Source organism: Ovis canadensis, chromosome 2 (genome assembly GCF_042477335.2).
Source record: "Ovis canadensis isolate MfBH-ARS-UI-01 breed Bighorn chromosome 2, ARS-UI_OviCan_v2, whole genome shotgun sequence".
Lineage (NCBI taxonomy): Eukaryota > Metazoa > Chordata > Mammalia > Artiodactyla > Bovidae > Ovis > Ovis canadensis.
This window is the reverse complement of record NC_091246.1, coordinates 74,768,541-74,786,439: the sequence shown is the minus strand read 5'-3', so window position 1 is coordinate 74,786,439 and position 17,899 is coordinate 74,768,541. Positions and strand designations below refer to the sequence as shown.

Here is a 17,899-nt window from a genome sequence, read left to right as displayed (position 1 = left end):
TCTCCTGTTCTGTGATATATCAAATAAACAAAAGTTGGCCCTTTATAGTCTGATTTTACAACCAAAGCCTTCTCTATTATACACTTATGAGCCATCTTAGTAGTTTTTAATAAGTTTACATGTATAAACATTGGATTAATAAAGATTTGGTAACAGATAAACAATAGTGTGTAAAACAATCAGAAAGACTTAAGTCCTTACTTCTCAACTTGGGAGATTTTACCAAGGCTTTGCCTGCTGTGCTTTTCATCTTTGTTGGGGAAATTTTGGTGGTTGAATACTTCATTTTAGGCTTCATTTTTCAGGCTTCTGTTGAATTAAAATATAATGTTAGTTCAATTGTCTCAACTTGAAAACAAACAGAAACAACTGTGGCTAACAATATAAAATTGATAACAAAGCTACATAGAAAAATAATTCAGTAAAATTTGAATGTAGTATTCTGAATATATATATATATATATATATATATATATATATATATATATACACATACATACATACTAGAACTATTGTCAGAGGGTGAAAAGAATTCCAATCTTAAACTTTACTTTGTGGGCTTGTTGTTAGTGGAAATATTGGTTTTGAAATTCTGAGACTGTTTTTTGCTATACTATGGAATAGAACAGATGTATTGGTGTTATAGGATTTTCACTGCAGGGAAAAGGAGATATAAATATAAAAGTAGAAAAGAAAATCCCTGTAGTGTTAAATTTGAATTATCAATATCAATGTGCCTGTATCTTAGTTTCTAGCTACTTTTTCCATTGAAGGGAACCAAGATTCTAGATCTGGGTTGAGAAATAATAGAAGTGAACACTGAGTATCTCATTGTGCCAGAAAGCAGTGAATCATTCAAAAACTAGTGAGATTGTGTCAAAAGGACACAGGAGTCCCCTTGAAGGGTCTCCTGCTGCATAAATTTGGCACAGTTTGAGCATCAGAAAAAATGATGGTAATTGACTATAAAGCATTTTATTAAAAAAAAAAAGCTGCAAGTCCATAGCATTTCTTAAGAATAAATAAGATTTATTCATTATGGAAGGAATGATAGAATTAGAAAAATCACCGTTTTGCAGCGTCCAATTTAATATTTGATTCAGGCAAGGATCATCAATGATGCTGTTCCTTAATTATCAAGCTGGGTCATAGTACCATTTTGAAGGAATATGGAGTTGTCTTATAAATTGCCTAGGTCAGGAAGATTCCCTGGGGGAATGGCTACTCACTCCAGTATTCTTCCATAGAGAATTCCATGGACAAAGGAGCCTACTGGGCTACAATCTGTGGGATCGCAAAGAGTCAGACATGACTGTGTAACGTTTTCACTTTCACTTTCATGTATTCTTTCAGTAGGGTACTGCAACCAGGCTTCATGGTCAAGGTAAGGCATTGTTGCTGTGCTTTGTGGAGGGAGCAAGATTGCTCCTCCAGTCTTAAACTTTCTCTAATATTATCTGAAATTCTATAATAGTTAATACTTCTTTTAGTAAGCATTGCTCTCTTTGTGCTAGATTTAAAATTTTTTAATCCAAATTATCCCAAGAGTGGTTACTATTTAAATCTCTTATAAACTTCATTAGGACCAGCTCTTCTAGCAGACTAAAGGAGGAACATTGAGTTCCTGGGTTAGAGGATTCACTGGAAAATAAACTTTCTGCACCTTTATTTTTGTCCCTTGCCAAGTCCCCAGTAGGCTGAAATTCCAAATTTTCTTGTTTAAATGGAACTAGAATCTTACACAAAGCCATTCTATTTATAGCCTGTCTGATGAGCAAAATCCTTCAATGATAGCATAATTGAGATTCCCTATTTTGCCCCTAGAAATGAATGTATCGTCCACGGGAGTAAATATTATCCTCACAGAGCATGAGGGGCTCACATCAATCCTTACCTTCTTCCTCTGATTCTGCTGCCTTTCTTGATCAAGAACAGTTGAACATAAGAAGCAGAGAAACTTAGACATCATTTCCTGAGCACCCCACCCACCCCAGCTCTGTAGTTGAGTAGGCTAGGTCTGAAAGGTTAAGTGCCTCGCCCAGGTTCACAAAAGCAGAACCAGGACTAGAATCTAGTCTCGTGATTTCCATCTTTATGTCAGAGCTTCCCGACCCTGGCTATTCTCTTCTCCCTCCAAATGTAGAAAGAAAGTAAGCAGAAATGAGAATTCAGCTTCAAATGCTCAAGCAATTGTCCAAATTCTTTTAAATCATAAATTTCAGAATACGATATTTAATTTGTAACCATAATGTGGGATAGTGCATTTAAGTAGCTTTATTGTGTTAAATTTTAAATTGTACAGAAAATAGTTCAAATAGTACCCTGCACACAGTAGGTGTTCAGGTAATATTTTACTGATAACATGAAGATTACATTGCTGGATTTGTTTTTCTCTTTTATCCAAGAATCTTTATGTCCTAGAAAAAAAATCTCTTGGATAGACATTTTTAAAAGTTGTATTTTCAAATAAATCTGGGAAATATTTCAATCTATATTCCACTTCTTGGAAAGTCAGAATTCATATTAGCATAGTAAAGGTGCTGACATTCCCTCACTGTAGAATTGTGGGTACCTTTGTTTAATTAATTATTTTCAGTGATTATTTGATCTCAAATAATCTCCTCAGTTCACTCTGTTAATATTCCCATGGTTAGTTTGAGAGAACACACTTGGAGGAACTCTGTTCTAAACCAATATTAGCCTGTAGATTCATGTAAGATAGATAAGAAACTGAAATATAACATTTAAAATGGAGTCACTGACACAGAAAAGGTCAACTGCTTTTTAAGGAGCATGCAATAAGTCAAAAACAGGAAATATTTTCTAATCTTTGTCTGAAAAACAAAACATTTTCTTTAAACAACCTACAAATCTTTTACCTTAAAAAATACAATCACTCTTAAAAAAATTTTATGCTTAAAATTTACTGTTTATTCTCTTATTTTAAAATCAGAAATATTAGAGTATGGCATTGTAAACATTACTGGTTCTTTTGAGCTGCTCTTTCTAATAATATATGGCAAATATTCTCGCATACTGGTTATGATACCCACCTAAGTTATAAATGTGAAGGGCTGGTCTCAAATGATGCGGCTTCCTGTTGTCCACACTTGGTAGTAGTTGATGCAGTTATAGTCCAACTCTACTTATATATACACACTCTTGGATTAAGCAACGTTGGATGACAGCATTAGATGAATGAGGCAATCCTAATAGAGCCAGTTGAATGGGTTAGAATGGGTGGGAATGCATTCCCATTCCCACAACAAAATCCTAAACAGAGCTTTTAGATTATTTTAGCCATAGCACTTTCAATGAGCTGTACTCAGTTAATCATTAACTTTGATAAAACCTCTGTCATTTGGACTCTACATACTGTTTATTACTCACCACGGAGCGTATAAGGACCCAGATTATTTAATTGCCTTTCTCTTTCCTACAGAAAGTTGAAAACTTTTCAAGTAATTTTTTTTCTGGTTATAAAAATGATATATGTACACTTAGGAAATGGGTAAATGACAGGAAAGCATGTATACTGTAGATCCTAACATTCTTTTTTTCAGTGAAGAAGTACTATATATATCTATTTTTTTAAATAAAAAGTAGAATCATACTGCAGATGTTATTTTATAAGCTTTTTCATTATACAGTTAACATACATCATAAGCATAAACATGACATTTTTACATGTCAGAATAATTCTTTTTACAGGGAGCATTACAAATTGTCAGAGAACATTTAACAGGCCTATTCCTGCATGCTGTTTTCTATTTCTCAAGGATTCTCTGTTCCTTATTTGTTCCTATTCTGAGAATGAGTAGAGCTGCACGCAGTTCTTAGGACTGAAGTCATAGGATGAGACATGCAGCGACTCTTTTCAGCGTCAGCGACCTTGTATGTATTCAGTTCATTTCAGTCGCTCAGTCGTGTCTGACTCTTTGTGGCCCCATGAATCGCAGCCCGCCAGGCCTCCCTGTCCATTACTAACTCCCGGAGTTTACTCAGACTCATGTCCATTGAGTCAGTGATGCAGTCCAGCCATCTCATCCTCTGTCTTCCCCTTCTCCTCCTGCCCCCAATCCCTCCCAACATCAGAGTCTTTTCCAGTGAGTCAACTCTTTGCATGAGGTGGCCAAAGTACTGGACTTTCAGCTTTAGCATCATTCCTTCCAAAGAAATCCCAGGGCTGATCTCCTTCAGAATGGACTGGCTGGATCTCCTTGCAGTCCAAGGGACTCTCAAGAGTCTTTTCCAACACCAAACTTCAGAAGCATCAATTCTTCAGCGCTCAGCTTTCTTCACAGTCCAACTCTCACATCCATACATGACCACAGGAAATAGCCTTGACTAGACGGACCTTTGTTGGCAAAATAATATCTCTGCTTTTCAATATGCTATCTAGGTTGGTCATAACTATCTTCCAAGGAACAAGCGTCTTTTAATTTCATGGCTGCAATCACCATCTGCAGTGATTTTGGAGCCCCCCAAAATAAAGTCTGACACTGTTTCCACTGTTTTCCCATCAATTTCCCATGAAGTGATGGGACCAGATGCCATGATCTTCGTTTTCTGAATATTAAGCTTTAAGCCAACTTTTTCACTCTCCACTTTCACTTTCATCAAGAGGCTCTTTAGTTCTTCTTCACTTTCTGCCATAAGGGTGGTGTCATCTGCATATCTGAGGTTGTTGATATTTCTCCCGGCAATCTTGATTCCAGCTTGCGCTTCTTCCAGCCCAGCGTTTCTCATGATGTACTCTGCATAGACGTTAAAGAAGCAGGGTGACAATATACAGCCTTGACGTACTCCTTTTCCTATTTGGAACCAGTCTGTTGTAAAGATATATAAGCCTGCATTTCTGCTAATAAAGCACCCTTTCTCCATCAGAGCTTGGGTCCCCATGTCTGTCTGTCTGTCTCTCTTTCTCTCTCTCTCTGTCTCTTTCACTTTCTTAACGTCGACTCTGGACCACCAGGTTCCGGTCCATTACAGGACCGCAACAACAATATATATAATCATATAAATATACTATAAGCAATCTTGTATTGATCAATTCTTTGGCCGTTTCCAGTTTTCCCCTTTTCTTCTTTTCTGCTATAACCAGAGTTGTAACTTACAGGTCTATGTGTGTGTGTGTTTGTGTGTTGTGATTCTGGTAAGCCTTTGGAAATTCATTGGTAGCATACATTCCTTGTAGCAAGATTTCTGGATCAAACTGTATAAGCATCTTATATTTTGATAGATATTATCCAACTGACTTCAAAAAGTTTGTATTGATTTGTAATTTCAGCAATTCAAGTGCATGCCCTTTCTCCATTGCCTTAGCAGCAGGGGTCCAGTGTGGGTAGGGGAGGAACAATTTATTTTTTATTTATTTACTTTATTTTATTTATTTATTTTTAATTGAAGGATAATTGCTTTACAGTGTTGCACTGATTTCTAGCAAACATCAAGATGCTCAGCCATAGGTTTACTCATGTTTGATTGATTTTTTGCCAATTTATTTATTTTTTAATTGAAGGATAATTGCTTTACAGAATTTTGTGGTTTTCTGTCAAACATCAACAAGAATCAGGCATAGGTACACCCATGTTATGTCATAAATTTTAATCAACATTTCCTTCTATAACTTCTGAATTTTGTGTCCTGCTTTGAAGATTATAAATTAATTTATAAATTATAGATTTATAAAAGATTATAAATTAATTTATCATGCCACTTTCTAAAAGTTTTATTCTTTACTATTTAATATTTAAATCTTTAATCCCTTATTATGTCTAGTATAAAGAGTAATTTAGGGATTTTTTTCCCCCAAATGCTTATCCCAAACACCTTTGTAATCCAATTTAGAAAAAGTGAGGCTTCCTATGTTATGTGGGGAGTAGAATTCAAGGAGCTGTGAATATAATGGTAAGGAGTTTGACTTTTACTCTGTAGCTAACAGGAATCTTTTATAAGTTTTTTAAGCAAGTGAGAAATATCAAAGATGTGTTTTATGAATGTAATTTTATGGCTGTATGAAGGACTAGAAGAAAGGAAAGAATGCCAGTTAGGAGGCCAATTAAATAACCCAGGCAAAAAGCAGTGAGGATAGAGCTAGGGCAGTGTCAGTGAGAGTAGTCAGGAGGGGATGAATGTGATTAGTGCTTCAGGCATATTTCATAAGAATCCTTAAATGTTGAATGAGGAAGGGCCCCAGAGATCCCTGGTCCTACCTCCATTGTTGCATAGGTCCTTAGTGGCTGAGTCAGGATTAGAACAAAAGTTCATTCGCAGTTCAGTGTTGTGTCTGCCACAGAGCCTCCATAGCTCTTTTTGGATGTGGATGTATTAGCTCTGGACAGGGGAAGGGAAGGCAAAGGGAAGTGAAATTGGTGCCAGTGGTCTGGGTAGGAAACTCAGGTGAAGAGTTCATTGACAGGAACAAGTAATGAGTAATATGGGGCAAATGGTATCTCAAACTTAAGGAACAGTTATATGGAAATTTCAGCAGGGAGCTGGAGCTGGGTTGTGGGTTGAGAAGGCCAGACTTAGCCATGTGGATTTGTTCATTTGTGAAAGCATAACTGTTGATTATGTGGGAGCAAAGTGAGATTGGCTCAGCTGAGTGTGGAGCAGGAAGAGAAAGCTGTGTCTAGATGGAACTGTGGAGACTCTTACATTTAAGGGGTAAGAGAAGAAAAGGAGTTAGCAAAGAAGATCAGAAAGAGAAGGACAAAACAAACAAACAAACAAAAAAACCAGGTCATATTATGAAGGCTAAGAAAGCAGATCCTCTCAAAAAGGAACATTTGATGAGCAGTGCAGAGAACTAGCAGATTAGAGGCCTTGGAGAGAGTCCTTTAGGCAAGGTAGGAAACTGTAGTGCACTGCACAGTGTGAAGAAGAAAGAAGAAAGACTTTTTAAAAAGTACAGTAATGAAAGGGAAACACAGGGAAAATGGTATCTTGACAGCAGCATGGAGAAGGGAGGATGCTGCTAACTAGTCAGGTGAAAAGTCTAGGGCAAGTTACTTGATGTCTCTAAAGCCTCAGTTTCCTCATAATAACACTTTTTCTTATAATATTTTGAACTCATGGGATTTTTATGAGAATTATATAAGGAGGTACATTTTAAGCACTTAGCATAATAGCTAGAACATAGTAAAACTTAACCCGTTATTATTTTTTATTAGAATATTAAACTCCTAGGTGTATTTCAGTGTAGAGAGAAAGTAGTGAATGAGAAAGAGAAAACTGATATAGTTTTCTATATCAAAACTATATAGTTTTCTATATCAAAGTCCCAGAGGAAACAGAGAAGAGAGAGGGGGAAAGAATACTAGTGGAAGGTCAGCTTTGAAAAGGAGGGGGCATATTTCTTTGTGCAGGAGAGGAGGAAAAGTGAGAGAATGAGGGAGATGTGAAATGTCAGGTCTAGGAACATGAACTTGAGGGTCTTGTAAAATGGCCTGATTCTTCTTCATAAAGTAGGTTGTGAGAAGCTTTACAGCGATTAAGGGAAATATAAATATGCTTAAAAGACTTAACTAGGAAATGGGGTAATACTGTTCATGGATATCAAGCTTCATTTTGGGAAGATGAAAAAAATTTTGGAGCTGGATTATGATGGTTGCTCACTAATGTCAGTGTATTTTATATACACTTAAAATAATTAAAATGAAAATCAGATGTATTATATTTATTGTTACATTTTAGCACAATTTCTAAAGGTTTTAAAAATGGGAGTGGGAGAAGTAAAAATACAGAAGCTTGTTTTACATTATAAGCAGGTGAATTCCAGTGTTCTTATCTTGGAGGTGGAGATGTTCTGATGATAATGGCGGTCAGGATGAGGCTTTGTCAGTGAGCTGTGCATTGCATGTGGGTTCTTTACCATCTGAGCCACCAGCAAAGCCCTGTAGAGGACTAAAGAATCATTAAAACAGGCAATGAAGTCAACTGAGGGTGATGATAGAGAAGGCAACTCAAACAGAAAAGGATGTTGGGATCCCTGGTAACCAGAATGGAAAGACATTAACAAAAGTAGTTGGGCCCAGGGTTGAGGTTACTAAGGGCAGTGGAAAATGAGAAATGTGCCACTTCCTGTACTGGTGCTAGGAAATGGGCACACAATGAAGGAGAGTGGGTTTAAGAATAGTGGTGTCACAAGGGGAAAGCCATGTTTTAGACAATACAAGGAAAGAACAGGAACTTTTTAAGAAAGGAGGAAGAAGAGGGTAAGAGTGTATGTGTAGTGGAGAGGAACATTTCAGAGGAAATGACATACATTTAAATCACTAAACCCTGAAGAAAATCGCCACCCACTCCAGTATTCTTGCCTGGAGAATTCCATGGACAGAGGAGCCCGGCTGGCTACAGTCCATAGGGTCACTGAGAGTCGGACACGACTGAGCGACTAACACTAAATCACAAAAAAGTAAAATAAAAACCTGAAATGAGATTTTAATCAAGGAATAGTGTCTTAAAAAGAAATTCATTAGTTGGTAATTCATTTCTGAGCAACAACAACAACAAAAATGTATGCGATATTATCATTTCCAAAGTTGCCATGTGTATGATTGCTTCTTTGGCTGGAGAAGGCTTCCAGAAACCTACATTCCACAAATAGTGAGTGCCCATTAGTTGCCAGGGACTATGTATTCCATCAGTGTTAACCCATGGGACACTGCACAACAGTTTTCATTTTACTTTGTCATATAATCTACATTTGATCAAATGGAAAATTGTTTATTGAATCAGTAAATGTCTCTTATATATCATGTTTGATTAGCAATTCCTCTTTTCCCAAAATTGATACCCTTAAGAGTGTTAAGTTGGCTGCTGGTCTTTCTTTCCTCTTTGTGGATTTTACTTTTAAAATAAATGAATTTAATCAAATTGGAGTGAGGAGTCTTGTTAAAATGCAGAGTTTATGAGAAATTTTTATTAAAAATATATGTTCATTATGGACAATTTGGATGATACAGAAAATAGAAAGTTTAATCTTTGATGTCCTACAAAGTAGTTAAATGCTTTGAAAAGAAATATAGCTAGTAATCATTATAGAGAAATCCCAACCTCTCTGAGGTCCCGAGTTCACAAGTGGTATGGATTTGTATCTGCACAGAGTGCTAAGAATAACAATAATAAATCAAACACTTTTCTAGTGCTCAGCTAGGTGCTAGGGATACAGTAGTGAATAAAGCAAACTTCTTCCTGCCCTCCTGGAGTTTATTCTTTTTTGGGGAGATATATTTTGAGAAAATAAACCATACAAATAAATCAATATGATAAGTAAGAATTAGATTGATGAGGAAGTTTAAGGACTAGAATGGAACTAAGATAGTGTGGTCAGAGAAGGTGGCATTTAAGCTGTGCCCAAAGGGTGTGAAGAACATATGGCTGAAAGGGGACAGAGGATGCCTTCTGGATAGAGAAAACTCCAGGGGCACAGGCCCTGACAGAACTTGCAGTTTTTAGGGAACTAAGAGCACCAGTGTGGCTGGAGCAGATTGGGCAATTGGGAGAGTATAATGTAATGGGGTTGGAGTTGGAAGGAGGAAGAAACCAAGTAGGGCTGGGCCCTGGAGGCCAGGGGAAGGAGTTGGATTTCATTCAAAGTGCAATGGGAAGCCAAAGAAGGGTTTTAAGTAAGGTGGAATATGACTTAGTTTTTTAAAGAGTGCTCTGGCTGCCATGTGAGGAACAGATGGAGGGCAGTAAGAGAGAAGGAATGAGACCAGCAGGGAGTCTGCATTAGTTCAGACTCTTAATGATGGTGGTGGCGATAACACTAATGGTGATAACAGTTACAGTATCTTGGGCATCTTCTGTGGATCAGATATTTTACATACATTGTTTATAATAGTCACCATAACACCAGTATTTGATATTATTTCCTCCATTTTAGAAGTGAGGAAATAGAGACTCAGAGTGATTAATTGTCTTGCAAAAGGCCACATAGTCAGTAAGTAGCAAAGGCAGAATTTGAAATCAAGTCCATTTGGTTCTTTCTCTTATTCCATGGGAGCCATTGGTAGAATAAGGTGAAATTGATTCCTGGGCCTTCAATGCCATTCACTGTGTTGTCAGGCTTGCATGTTCTTGTTTGTGCAGAGGAACTCTGAGGGTATGGTGGAATTATACTAACCTATTGTTGGGTACAAGAAAATTATTGAAAGAAGTCAGCACCCCAAAATTGATCCTGGCTGGTAGGAGAGAGGGGAAATGGAAAATATGACTAAGCTTGGCAACACTGAATGCCTTAATTCTGAGAGATTTTACAGGGAAGCAGAAGGGAAAAGATAAGAGGGAAGTGTGCTTACACTGACCCTCTCCTCCATTGTTTGTGGTGGCTTTAATTCTTTCTTGGGGGAGATCAGACTAACTGATATGGAAGAAGGGGGCAACAATGAGATAGCACTCAAACTGAATCACTTCCTGTTCTCCACTCCCCACCACTCTGAAAATTTCTACGTGCCTCCTAGGGAGAGGAAACACTCTATTAAGAAATTTGGCAAATCAATCTATGACTCAAGCCAAACCTTTTGTGAGTTTTCAGGGAAGGGATGATGTGAGTTTCAGGGAGGGATGGTATGAGTTTTCAGGGAAACTTTCTTTTATGTATTCAAGGTAAATAACAGCATTTGTAAAACACTCTATGCTTTCTTACAGTTCCTCTAGATGCATCTTATCCAATCATTTTCATACCCTGGTGTGACCCACCCCTTCAAACTTTTTGGCCTCACACACCCCTTTCCTCATTACCCTGTACATTTTAGACCCACTGGATGATTTACTGTTCCTCAAGTTACCATGCACTTTCACACCTGCATGCCTTGTTCAAGTTGTTCCTCTTGCTAAATTTGTCTCTTCCCCTTTACATGGGAAACTTCTATTTAACCTTTAGAGCTCAATTGAAATGATTTTGTCTACCAATCCAATAGAATTTATTGCTTCCTTCCTTACTTGCTTATCATATCCAATGTTGCTTCTCTTTGTTTCCTTCATTGGCTGTTAGCTCCTTGGGAACAAACATTATACCTTAGTCATTTTTTGTTTTCCAAGCAACTACTCATAAGCAGACACTCAATAAAATGTTGTATAATTTGTATAGGTCCTTGCAGAAACCCTACAAACTAGGCAAGGCAGGCATCATCAGCTGGACAGATGTGGAAGCCCTATCCAAATCCCAAAGATCACCACAGAGTGGTGTAGCAGGAACTGTGGGTTGAGCAATATGAAACTGGCACTACTGAATTTTGACCTATAAAAATAACACTTTTATATGACTCAACCTGATAGAACCCAGGTCTTCTTGTTCTTGGGTCAGTGCTTGTTCTAAAGCATTTTTAAAAGCTGACTTTATGTTTAGTCTCTGGCTCTGTGGTTTTAGTGTGATCAACATTTTGAATTATTCAGTTCAATGTGTTGTTTTATTCCCTTTGGTTGCCCCACCTCATGCCTCACATATGTGGCAAATAGATTCAAGGAATTAGATCTGGTAGACAGAATGTCTGAAGAACTATGGACAGAGATTCCTAACATCGTACAGGAGGTGGTGACCAAAGCCATCCCAAAGAAAAAGAAAGGGAAGAAGGCAAAGTGGTTGTCTGAGGAGGCCTTACAAGTAGCTGAGAAAAGAAGTGAAAAGCAAAGGAGAAAAGGAAAGATATACCCAACTGAATGCAGAGATCCACAGAATAGCAAGAAGAGATAAGAAAGCCTTCTTAAGTGAACAATACAAATAAATGGAGGAAAACAATAGAATGAAAAAGACTAGAAATCTCTTTAATTGGAGATACTAAGGGAACATTTCATGCAAAGATGGGCACAATAAAGGACAGAAATGGTGAGGACCTAACAGAAGCAGAAGAGATTAAGAAGAGGTGGCAAGAATATACAGAAAAACTATACAGAAAAAATCTTAATGACCAGATAACCACAATGGTTTGGTCACTCACCTGGAGCCAGACATCTTGGAGTATGAGGTCAAGTGGGCTGCAGGAAGCTTTACTGTGAAAAAAAAAAAAACCCTAGTAGAGGTGATGGGATTCCAGCTGAGCTGTTTAAAATCCTAAAAGATGATGCTTTTAAAGTGCTGCACTCAGGGGGATGCGGTCCTAAGATGGCAGAGGAATAGGACAGGGAGACCATTTTCTCCCCCACAAATTCATCAAAAGAACATTTGAATGCTGAGTAAATTCCACAAAACAACTTCTGAATGCCAGCAGAGGACATCAGGCACCCAGAAAAGCAGCCCATTGTCTTAGAAAGGAGGTAGGAAAAAATATAAAAGATAGAGCTCTGTCCCAGGAAGGGAGTCTTAAAAAAGAGAGAAGTTTCCAAACACCAGAAAACACTCTCACTGCCGAGTCTGTGGCGAGTCTTGGAACCATAGAGGGCAACATAACCGGGAGGAAAAATAAATAAATAATTAAAACCCACAGATTACGTGCCCAACGGTAACTGCCCCAGCGGAGAAGCAGCACAGATGCCTGCATCTGCCACTAGCAAGCCAGGGCTGGGCAGGGAGGCGTGGGCTGCATTGCTTAGAGTAAGGACCGGGCCTGAATGCCCCGAGGGCAATCCGAGGGAACTAACTTGAGGTAGCAAACCAGACTGTGGGATAGCTACCACGCGAAAAGCCCTAACCTAAGACACCACCAGGCCCACTCACAGAACAAAGGATGGGCAAGCGAGTGCAGCCAAAGCCAGAAGGGGCAATCATGGCCCCAGAGAGGCATTATCTACCAAACTGCAAACAGGCTTTGTTGCTAACCAAGACTTCTTGGGATTCTGGATGCTCAACATCCTCTTGAGAAGGTGTGCCAGTTGTACACCCAGAAAACCGAGTGGCAGGGACGAGGGAGGCGATAAGTCACAGTGACCACGCTTGCCAAACACCTGGTCACCTGAGCTGCTCGGACCTGGGAAGGGCACAAAACGCAGGCCCAACTGAGTCTGCGCCTCTGAGGGCTACCTGAGTACCTGAACCTGAGCAGCTTAGACCTGGGAAGTGTATACAACCCAGGGCTGGCCTCAGATAGTTCCCAGCAGAGCAACATAGAGCCTAAGCAGTGTTGACAGGGAAACCACACACGCAGTGAGCGGGGACAAACCCAGTGTGGCCGAGACACTGTGAGCACATGCCAGTGTTATTCGTTTGCAGCGACCCTCCCTCCCCACAGTACAACTGAACAAGTGAGCCTAAAAAAGTGTCCACCACTGCCCCCTTGTGTCAGGGTGGAAATTAGACACTGAAGAGACCAGCAAACAGAAGAAGCTAAAACATAGGGAACCTCCTTGGAAGTGAGAGGTGCAATTGATTAAAACCCTGTAGTTAGTACTGACTACCTAGGAAAGGGCCTATAGATCTTGAGAAATATAAGCTGGATCAAGGAACTATCCGAAAATGAACTGACCCCACACTGCTCATAACAACACCAGAGAAAGTCCTAGATACATTTTTACTATTTTTACTATCATTCTTTAATCTTTTTTTATTTTTAAGTTCTGTATTACTCCTTTAATTTTCATTTTTGTAACCTACTATTACTTTGCAAAAAAAAAAAAAGAGAGAGACCCTATTTTTAAAGCAAACTTCATATATATCTATTATAATTTTTGTGACTTTTTTCTTTAATATTGCATTTTTGAAAGTGCAACCTCTACTCTAGCTTTTTAATCTTTGACTTTTGGTATTTGTTATCAATTTTGTACTTTTAAGAACCCAATCTTCAGTACCCCTTCTTACTTGGGAGCGAGATTACTGGCTTGACTGCTCTCTTCCCCTTTGAACTCTCCTTTTTCTCTGCCAGGTCGCTTCTATCTCCTCCCTCCCCCTTCTCTTCTCTACCCAACTCTGTGAATCTCTTTGTGTATTCCGGACAGTGGAGAACACTTAGGGAACTGATTACTGGCTGGATCTGTCTCTCTCCTTTTGATTCCCCCCTTTATCCTCCTGGCCACCTCTGTCTCCTTCCTCCCTCTTCTCTTCTCTGTGTAACTCCGTGAACATCTCTGAGCAGTCCAGACTATGGAGTGCACATAAGGAAGTGATTACTGGCTAGCTTGCTCTCTCCTCTTTTGATTCCACCTCATCTCATCTGGGTCACCTCTATCTCCCTCCTCCCTCTTCTCTTCTCCATGTAACTCTGTGAACTTCTCTGGGTGTCCCTCACTGTGGAGAAACTTTTCATCTTTAACCTAGATGTTTTATCAATGGTGCTTTATAGATGGAGAAGTCTTGAGGCTACTGTAAAAATAAGACTGAAAACCAGAAGCAGCAGGCTTAAGTCCAAATCTTGAGAACACCAGAAAACTCCTGACTCCAGGGAACATTAGTCAACAGGACCTCATCAAATGCCTCCATACCTAAACTGAAACCAAGCACCACCCAAGGGCCAACAAGTTCCAGAGCAAGACCTACCACGCAAATTCTCCAGCAATGCAGGAACATAGCCCTGAGCTTCAATATACAGGCTGCCCAAAGTCTCTCCAAACCCACTGACATTTCATAACTCATTATTGGATAATTCATTGCACTCCAGAGAGAAGAAATCCAGCTCCACCCACCAGAACACCAACACAAGCTTCCCTAACCAGGAAACCTTGACAAGCCACCCGTACAATCCCACTCACAGTGAGGAAACTCCACAATAAAGAGAACTCCACAAACTGCCAGAATACAGAAAGGCCACCCCAAACACAGCAATATAAACAAGATGAAGAGACAGAGGAATACCCAGCAGGTAAAGGAACAGGATAAATGCCCACCAAACCAAACAAAAGAGGAAGAGATAAGGAATCTACCTGATAAAGAATTACAAATAATGATAGTGAAAATGATCCAAAATCTTGAAAACAAAATGGAATCAGAGATAAATAGCCTGGAGACAAGGATTGAGAAGATGCAAGAAAGGTTTAACAAGGACCTAGAAGAAAAAAAAAGAGTCAATATATAATGAATAATGCAATAAATGAGATAAAAAACACTCTGGAGGGAACAAATAGTAGAATAATGGAGGCAGAAGATAGGATTAGTGAGGTGGAAGATAGAATGGTAGAAATAAATGAATCAGAGAGGAAAAAAAGAAAAATGAATTAAAAGAAATGAGGACAATCTCAGAGACCACCAGGACAATATTAAATGCTCCAACATTCGAGTTATAGGAGTCCCAGAAGAAGAAGACAAAAAGAAAGATCATGAGAAAATACTTCAAGAGATAATAGTTGAAAACTTCCCTAAAATGGGGAAGGAAATAATCACCCAAGTCTAAGAAATCCAGAGAGTCCCAAACAGGATAAACCCAAGGCAAAACACCCCAAGACACATATTAATCACATTAATAAAGATCAAACACAAAGAACAAATATTAAAAGCAGCAAGGGGAAAATAACAAATAACACACAAGGGGATTCCCATAAGGATACCAGCTGATCTTTCAATAGGAACTCTTCAGGCCAGGAGGGAATGGCAGAGCATACTTAAAGTGATGAAAAAAAAATAACCTACAGCCCAGATTACTGTACCCAGCAAGGATCTCATTCAAATATGAAGGAGAAATCAAAAGCTTTACAGACAAGCAAGCAAAAGCTGAGGGAAATCAGCACCGCCAAACCAGCTCTCCAGCAAATGCTAAAGGATCTTCTCTAGACAGGAAACACAAAAAGGGTGTATAAACCTGAAACCAAAACAATAAAGTAAATGGCAACGATATCACAGTTCAGTTTAGTCGCTCAGTCATGTCCGACTCTTTGCAACCCCATGAATCGTAGCACACCAGGCCTCCCTGTCCATCACCAACTCCCGGAGTTCACTCATACTCACGTCCATCAAGTCAGTGATGCCATCCAGCCATCTCATCCTCTGTCGTCCCCTTCTCCTCCTGCCCCCAATCCCTCCCAGCATCAGAGTCTTTTCCAATGAGTCAACTCTTTGCATGAGGTGGCCAAAGTACTGGACTTTCAGCTTTAGCATCATTCCTTCCAAAGATATCCCAGGGCTGATCTTCAGAATGGACTGGCTCGATCTCCTTGCAGTCCAAGGGACTCTCAAGAGTCTTCGCCAACACCACACTTCAAAAGCATCAATTCTTCGGTACTCTGCCTTCTTCATAGTCCAACTCTCACATCCATACATAACCACAGGAAAAACCATAGCCTTGACTAGACGGACCTTAGTCAGCAAAGTAATGTCTCTGCTTTTGAATATGCTATCTAGGTTGGTCATAACTTTTCTTCCAAGGAGTAAGCTTCTTTTAATTTCATGGCTGCAATCACCATCTGCAGTGATTTTGGAGCCCCCAAAAATAAAGTCTGACACTGTTTCCACTGTTTCCCCATCTATTTCCCATGAAGTGATGGGACCAGATGCCATGATCTTCGTTTTCTGAATGTTGAGCTTTAAGCCAACTTTTTCACTCTCCTCTTTCACTTTCATCAAGAGCTTTTTAGCTCCTCTTCACTTTCTGCCATAAGGGTGGTGTCATCTGCATATCTGAGATTATTGATATTTCTCCCAGCAATCTTGATGCCAGCTTGTGTTTCTTCCAGCCCAGCGTTTCTCATGATGTACTCTGCATAGAAGTTAAATAAGCAGGGTGACAATATACAGCCTTGATGTACTCCTTTTCCTATTTGGAACCAATCTGTTGTTCCATGTCCAGTTCTAACTGGTGCTTCCTGACCTGCATACACATTTCTCAAGAGGCAGGTCAGGTGGTCTGGTATTCCCATCTCTTTCAGAATTTTCCACAGTTTATTGTGATCCACACAGTCAAAGGCTTTGGCATAGTCAATAAAGCAGAAATAGATGTTTTTCTGGAACTCTCTTGCTTTTTTGATGATCCAGCAGATGTTGGCAATTTGATCTCTGGTTCCTCTGCCTTTTCTAAAACCAGCTTGAACATCAGGAAGTTAATGGTTCACGTATTGCTGAAGCCTGGCTTGGAGAATTTTGAGCATTACTTTACTAGCATGTGAGATGAGTGCAATTGTGCGATAGTTTGAGCATTCTTTGGCATTGCCTTTCTTTGGGATTGGAATGAAAACTGATCTTTTCCAGTCCTGTGGCCACTGCTGAGTTTTCCAAATTTGCTGGCATATTGAGTGCAGCACTTTCACAGCATCATCTTTCAGGATTTGAAACAGCTCAACTGGAATTCCATCACCTCCACTAGCTTTGTTCGTAGTGATGCTTTCTAAGGCCCCCTTGACTTCACATTCCAGGATGTCTGGCTTTAGATGAGTGATCACATCATCATGATTATCTGGGTCATGAAGATATTTTTTGTACATTTCTTCTGTGTATTCTTGCCACCTCTTCTTAATATCTTCTGCTTCTGTTAGGTCCATACCATTTCTATCCTTTATCGAGCTCATCTTTGCATGAAATGTTCCCTTGGTATCTCTAATTTTCTTGAAGAGATCTCTAGTCTTTCCCATTCTGTTCTTTTCCTCTATTTCTTTGCATTGATTGCTGAGGAAGGCTTTCTTATCTCTTCTTGCTATTCTCTGGAACTCTGCATTCAGATGCTTATATCTTTTCTTTTCTCCTTTGCTTTTCTCCTCTCTTCTTTCACAGCTATTTGTAAGGCCTCCCCAGACAGCCATTTTGCTTTTTTGCATTTCTTTTTCTTGGGGATGGTCTTGATTCCTGTCTCCTGTACAATGTCACGAACCTCATTCCATAGTTCATCAGGCACTCTATCAGATCTAGGCCCTTAAATCTATTTCTCACTTCCACTTTATAATCATAAAGGATTTGATTTAGGTCATACCTGAATGGTCTAGCAGTTTTCCCTACTTTCTTCAATTTGAGTCTGAATTTGGTAATAAGGAGTTCATGATCTGAGCCACAGTCAGCTCCTGGTCTTGTTTTTGTTGACTGTATAGAGCTTCTCCATCTTTGGCT

At 39.2% G+C, this 17,899-nt stretch overlaps 1 protein-coding gene across 9 annotated transcripts in view; it reads right to left on the bottom strand.

Annotated features, from left to right (window-relative positions):
- Positions 1 to 17,899, bottom strand: part of IL33 (interleukin 33) — a 144,197-nt gene that overhangs the window by 18,636 nt on the left and 107,662 nt on the right. For 3 of the 9 annotated variants that reach the window (XM_069576535.1, XM_069576543.1, XM_069576536.1), the window contains 3 exons: positions 11,946 to 11,997; positions 3,054 to 3,209; positions 202 to 309 (listed from right to left, as the gene is read on the bottom strand). In XM_069576535.1, coding sequence (XP_069432636.1) covers positions 202 to 298 — 97 coding nt within the window. In that variant the 5' untranslated portion in view covers positions 299 to 309; positions 3,054 to 3,209; positions 11,946 to 11,997. Of the gene's footprint in view, positions 1 to 201; positions 310 to 3,053; positions 3,210 to 6,215; positions 6,337 to 8,269; positions 8,405 to 11,945; positions 11,998 to 17,899 lie in introns of all 9 variants that reach the window. The other 6 variants (XM_069576540.1, XM_069576534.1, XM_069576541.1 and 3 more) reach the window with 3 other exon arrangements.